Below are 6794 nucleotides of genomic sequence, written 5' to 3' on the forward strand. Positions count from 1 at the left end.
TGTTCCTCCTGCTTTAGCTGGTGAGGTACCTGCACAAGAGCAGCGGGATCCTGCTCCCCTTTGAAATCCTTGGGGATTGTACCTCCGAGCTCAGTGGGAGCAGGATTGAGGCCAGAGTCAAGCAAGGGGTGATTAATGAATGTAGGTTATTCAGAGCAGAGCGGTTCCAATTAGTCCCCAGCAAGCAGTCCTTCGGCAAAGGTGGGCACTCCCCTGCCATGATTTATATAGAGAACCCCAATACTCCCATCTCTTTAGTGAACATTAAAATGTGCATCTATTTCCCACCCCCCCCTTCAGTTGGGCAGTTGTCGTGTTTCAGGCTCAAATTCAAGTGCACCCTAAGAAGGCTGTATTCTCTTTTATTTGCAAAGCAAGATTGAAACGTGTCATAACGATGTCAGACTGGGAGAGAGCCTTTTTCCTCTCAGGTTGGGTGTGTGATGGGAATTCTCCCTTCTGCACCCAGTCTATTTCTAGGAAGGATTTCTCTTATCGCTGTTCAAACAGGGCGGATTTCTTTTTCCCTCCGAGAAAAAGATACTTCAGGGAGGCAGCAGTTCTCCCCTTGCTCTGTGCTACTACTAATTCTTAGTGCCTGCTCCTTACTCCACCTGAGAGGAAACCCGGAGCAGCAGAGGGGTGCAGGAATGAGGCTGGACCAGAAGTGGGTCCTGTTTCAGGTGCTTGGGGCTCCATGCTCCCTCAGTGGGGGCTTTCCCAAGGAGAGGCCTCGTTCTTTCCCTTCCCTAGGGCAGGGCTCCTTCGGGAGCTCTTGGTAAGGGCCACGGTGAAGCCTCTAAGTGACCCCCTGTGAAAAAAACTGGGCATCAGTAAAGGCTCAGCCAGGGAATGGGAGGTGGAAGAAGAAATAAAAAGCAGCCCTGTCTTTATGAGAGGAGATAATTCTCTGCTCGGCCAATAGCAACCAGTTTACCCACAGATTACACATTAACCAGAAAATGGAACTTGAATTAACTAGAATCTGGAGCTTGAACCATTACTCAAACCCTGGTGCAACAGCAGGTCAGATGCCAAAGGGCAGGTTGGTGCCCCGGTGCTGTGGATGGGTGAGGCGCAGCATCAGTATTGGGGACCATAGTTGTCACCCACGGCGGGGCTGGGTGTCCATCCCCTTCCAGAGGGACCTGAGCAGGAGCATGCTGACCTTCAGCAGCACTCAGTGCCCACAAATGCAGGCTCTTGTCACTGCAGACACCCTGGGAGGGTTTGGGGCCGCATCCTAACCTTGGCACTCAGAGCAGGATGGGGTCCAAGCCATGGGCTGGACTGGCTGGGCAGAGGAACAGCAACAGGTCCCCACCTTCCACTGCCATCAGTGCCCGGGAAGGATGATCTTACAGCTGCACCAACAGTGGGGAAGAGAGATATAACGAAATATACATAAACCTGGGTCTGGAGATAAAACCCCGATCCTGGGAGGGCTGGAATATCCTTTGGAGAGGCCACCACTTCTCAAACCGGTCAGATACACCCATTCAAAGGGTGGGAGAAGACTCTGTGAACGGACACCGGAGGCTGCTGGGGAAGGTGGCTTTAAATGAACCGGGTTGAGGGTTTGAGGAGCCTTTCGAAGTCAAAATGCCCTTTGACATGGAGAAGTGCAGTGAAGAGGGGCTCGGAGACCTGAATGTTTCTAGCACATTAACCTTTGGGGATTGATTGTCTAGAACAAATAACTCTCAAAAGTTGGAGGAAGTCCTTTCAATTTGTTTTTTTTTCCCCTCTGCTCCTCAGTTCTCTCTGGTCTTTCTAAGGCCTGCAGCAAAGAAAAAAAGGGGTTGAGGGGAAAGAGAAAACCATAGGACAAACGAAAGAAGGTGGGGGGAAAGCAAAGGGGGAAAGAAAGGAGACATTATGGACCCAAATGGCAAGAAATCTTTCGATCTAGCGTTAAGTGGCTCTGTGACAAGCCAAGCCTGATGTGGTGTCATCTCTTACTAGAGACAGGCATGCTTAGATCAGATGATAAGAGGATGTGAAGTCTTCCCTTTCACTTCACTCCATCATAAAACAATCAAAATACAGGGCCATATCATGTCATCAGGTTTTTAAGCAGACCTCCCCTTTGAGATCTTCTAAAACCCGGTGGGATGATCTGAGTCACTGAAACTGAGCTCACTGCAATACTGAGAAGTCAGAAGCAGCACCTGAAAACTCGTGTTTTTCATCTACCTGAAAGATAACTTGATTTCTGGCGGGCGACAGCTTTCCGTTTCACACAAAGCTATCCTCTCCCTTCTGCCCTCCTGAACATTATAGAGTCCAGCTCTTGTGCCAGCATCACCCCTTTGCCAGGCAGTACGCTGAAGTACTGCTCTCAGAGTTATTGAACTTTGAACTACAGACTAAGAAACTGAGTACGGAATCAAAAAAATGCAGTTTATTATTGTAGATTATTCTCTCTTTTGATATAACCATAGAGTCGAAAATGAAAGAAAAGCACATAGGAACATCACACGTGGTTAGTTAGTAACTCAAGATATAAAACAATTTTGCACAGCAAAATATGTAAAAGAAAAAGTAACTGACAAGATTTTTTTATATTTATTGTGGTAAGATTTACTTTCCATTTTCTTTTTTTTTTTTTTTTAAAAGACAGGATATCAGTCCCTGAAAATAAAATTTACTGATTATTGCCTTTAAAACTGTGGAATTTTTTGAAGTTACAGAAAATCCAGTTCTGCACCACAATACAACTGTAAAAAAATCTGCATCATTTTAAAACTGTGCAGTAATGCCATCTTTATAACTGCATAAACTGTATTAGCGTTCTAAACAGGTTCATAATTTTTTTTGTTGTTTTTGTATTATATGTTTGCAGATTATATCTTAGTGCAATTCAGTCCCCAATACTTCAATTTTGAAAAAAAAAAAGAAAAACAACAAAACAACAAACAACAAAACAAAAACCAAAAACAACCTATACATTTTTAATGTAAAATACCTCTGTAGATATACACAGAGGTGCCTTCCCCTTTTAATACTTTGGTTTTCAAATACAGTCAGTGGTATAGCAAGGACTACATATACCCAACTTATATTTAAGTTGCAAGCACATGCTGCATAAACTACTTTTTAAAACAGTCCCGTTGCAAATTCTACCCCCCTTTACATCACGACAGTAAACAATTTAGTGCATCAATCTTAAAAAAAAAAAATCTACATCTAAACAGACCTAACTCTTTCGAATTTATCTATAACATTCCTTTATCTGTAGCATACATTTTAACTGGGCTAACAGATGACAGAAACTAGAATTAAATTATATATACTAGGAACCCAGAGCATTCCACATTTGACAATGACCAAATGCAAAAGGAAAAAAAAAATGGGGCAGATCACTTAAAATTAATATTTAGACTGTTTTAGTCAACAGCATGGTTTCAATATCAATCCCCCAAGCAAGACGTGAATTTTGTGTTCAAACGTCTTTACAAAGTTCTTGTGATTTTTTTGTATTTTTTAATTTTTTTTTTTTTTTTTTTTTTTTTTTGCCACGTAAGGTTATCAAAATCCATTCTGGCAGGTTTTTTGAGAGGGAATGCTTCAGTGCATTTAAAAGGAAGTCTGAAGTTTTGAGTAACTCAAAGCAGTTTTAGAGCAGATGCAAACTTTAATGGGGAGGAAGAGGAGGAGGAAGATCAAAGGTTGCACTTTTTTGCTTTCAACCCAAAAAAGTGATGAGGCAATAAAACAAAAGGATGAATGCCATGCCATAATAGTCTCCAAAATTCCACTTCCAAGCAAAAGAAAAAAAAAATAATTATACCATACATGACCAGCATGCAGGGTTTTTCATTTATATAATGTCTCTTTTTCATAGTCTTTTGAAACAGTTATAGTTCATTGTTGCTACGACAAAATAGCAAGCGTAATGCATGAGATGAGTATGGGATTCTAATGGCAGACTACAGTCTCACATTTGGCTGATTAAGGCCAAAACTCACATGAACACACCGAAGGTTGATGCAGGCTTGATTTTGGCAAGTTGATCTAGGCTTATCTCTAGTTTTGCACAACAACGCTAAAAACTGATGGAACTCAGCAAGCTGGAGTCTAAAAATTTCACATTGTTTTTTGTAATTTTTGTTTTTGTTTTGATTTTTTTTGTGTTTTTTTATATTATTTTTTCTTTTTGCAAAGCTCAAATCTCATATGAAGAACTCAGGATGGCAAAAAAAAAAGAGAAATATGACTTTTTTGGACACAGCAAGCTCAAAAGAAAAAAAAACCTCATGAACTTAAATATATATATAATGTGGATGGCAGGTTTCAAAGAAGAGCAAGCTTCATATGAAGAACTGAGTTGGTGGCGAGTTGGATCTTTTAAATTTAAGAAGAAAAAAGGAAATACAACAGCAAGCCCCCACAAAAAAAATGAAAAAAAAAAAATAAACAGGAAAGAAACTCATGTAGAACGTGGTTGGCCAACACTGAGCCAGCCCACCTTAAAAAGAAAAAAAAAAAAAAAGGAAAGAAAAGACAAAATAAAGAAAATAACTAACCCCCCAAAACACAACTTTGTTTTAAAATTGTTTTGAGTTTTGTTTTTTAAAAAAAGGTAATACAAGGTGGCAAGCCGGGTTGTCGCTCTAGCAAAGCCCCCAACAACAACTCACACGGAGAACTTTTAGTTAAGGTGGCAAGGCTGTGGGCACTCACATGAAAAACTCTGGAGAGGAAGGGTTGTCACTGCTGGATCCGTTTTCTCTGAAGCCATTGCTGACCAGCTTCTCGTACTTTTCCTTGTAGGCGTCCCTCTCCCGGACCAGCCTGGAGATCTCCTGCTTTAGGTGCTCCACTTGCTGCAGCAGCTGGTTCTTCTCCGACTCCAGGACGTGCCGCTGCTGGACCCTCTTGAAGCGGCAGGACTGGGCATAGCCCCTGTTTTTGAGGGTCCTCCTCTTCTGCTTCAGCCGGATCACCTCTTCCTTGCTGACGCCCCGCAGCTGCCGGTTCAGCTCCCGCACCGACATGGTCACCAGCTGCTCGTCGGAGAAGCGGTCGTCGAAGTGGAGGCCGCCGCCGCCGCCGCCGCCGTGGTGCGGGTGGTGCAGCCCCCCGGCGCCGCCGCCGCCGCCACCGCCACCGCCGCCGGAGCCAGCGGCCGAGGAGGCGGAGGAGGGCGGCGCGCTGCCCGGCGCCGCGGCGTGGGGGTGCCCGCCGCCGCCGCCGCCGTGGTGCGGGTGGTGGTGGTGGTGGTGGTAGTGGGGCGCGCCGCCCTGCGCCGCCGCCGCGGCGATCACCGCCGACACCACGGCGGCCGCCGATCCCATCTCCTCGGCCGGCACGGAGCCGCCGGCGCCGGCTGCCGCGGCCAGCTGCTGCCCTCTAGCATAGCCATCGAAGGCGCCGGGCAGCGGGTGGTGGCTGCTGTTGATCAGCGCCTCCACCGCGTCCTCGGGGCTGAAGCCCAGCGCCTCCGGGTTGAGCTGCTGCGGGTAGCCCGTCATCCAGTAGTAGTCTTCAAGGTGGGTCTTCTGGTCGGTGCCGGAGCCGGGGCTGGGCGCCGAGAAGCTGGGGGACGGGGGCACCGAGCTGCAGGGCGTGCTCATCGGGGTGGAAGAGAGCGATCCCCCGGCGATCAAGCGGCCGCACTGGCTGATAATGCGATCGGTCTCCACCGGCTCCTTTTTCACTTCAAACTTCATCAGATCGAAGTCATTAACATATTCCATGGCCAGGGGACTGGTGGGCAGGTCGGAGCTGCTCATTGCCAGTTCTGATGCCATCCTTTTGCTGCTGAGAGTCCTCCAGAAAGGGTGCGCTCCGGGAGCGAGGGGACTGCTCTGAGTTGCCACCGGGTGAGCCAGCTTGATTTTTGGCGAGCTCCGCTCCGCTCTCTCCTACCTCTGCCTCTCGCCACGGCCCCGCGCAGCCTCCGCTCCAATTCGCCCCGGCGCTCCCGCTCCGCGTTATCCCTTGCAGAGTCTCCGCTGCCGCTGATGCATCAGAGCGAGGGGCTCTTGCTATTCGCCTTTTGCATAAAGGTTTTTTTTTTTTTTTCCTCCTTTTCCTCCTCTCTCCCTCCCTTCTCTGCCTCCTCTCTCTTTTTGCAGCTTGCAAACTGCAGCTGGAAGTGTTAGCTGGTGGTGTTGCGAGTAAATTTGTTGTTGTTGGTTTGTTTTGTTATTTTTAACACTTCATGGTGCCTTTCCTCTGGGCTTTCTCATGCAAAGTGCAGAGCGAGAAGAGACGTTCATCGGGGAAGGGAGGAGGGAAAAAGAGAAGCGAAGGCAAAAAAAAAGAAAACAAGAAAAACAAAAAATCAAAGTCTGTATCGCAACTAAAATAACAAAAACAGTTTAAAAAGAAGAAAAAGGGGGGAAACAACGCAAAAACACTCGACCCCAAAGCTACAGCAAGAAGATGAAAAATATTTTAAAGGTTTCATCCAGCAGGAGAGTTTAAAAGCATTGCTGAGTTTTATAGCGCTCCTGACGTCAAATGGGAAATTGGCTCGGCCGCCGGGCCAATGGGCTGCCGCCTCCCGGCCCTCATTAGCATAATAGTATAGAAACAAGGAAACTTTTCGGAGCTGTCAATCAGGGCCCCATCAGCTGACTGTCAGCTGGGGAGCGCCTTAACCCCTTCCTACCCACCGCCGCCCGCCGCACTCACTGGGCAAACGGGTGCGGGACGGGGCCGCGGAGGGGGCCGCTGCTCTTCGCTATCGCGCCGGGTCGGTCCCGGCAGCCGCGGTCTTTGCTCGCTTTCGGGCGAGCGCCCTGCCTCGGGGGACGGGGGGGGGGGGGTGCCCGGGATGCGCG

General features: G+C 47.4%; 1 protein-coding gene across 3 annotated transcripts in view; it reads right to left on the bottom strand.

Annotated features, from left to right (window-relative positions):
• MAF (MAF bZIP transcription factor) overlaps positions 1–6438 on the bottom strand; it is a 186076-nt gene extending 179638 nt beyond the window's left edge. For all 3 annotated transcript variants that reach the window (XM_034072677.1, XM_034072676.1, XM_005152371.4), the window contains exon 1: positions 4687–6438. In XM_034072677.1, the coding sequence (XP_033928568.1) occupies positions 4687–5756 (1070 nt within the window). In that variant the 5' untranslated portion in view covers positions 5757–6438. The remainder of the gene's footprint in view (positions 1–4686) is intronic.
• Between the last annotated feature and the right edge of the window lie 356 nt (positions 6439–6794).

Source organism: Melopsittacus undulatus, chromosome Z (assembly GCF_012275295.1).
Source record: "Melopsittacus undulatus isolate bMelUnd1 chromosome Z, bMelUnd1.mat.Z, whole genome shotgun sequence".
NCBI classification, from domain to species: domain Eukaryota; kingdom Metazoa; phylum Chordata; class Aves; order Psittaciformes; family Psittaculidae; genus Melopsittacus; species Melopsittacus undulatus.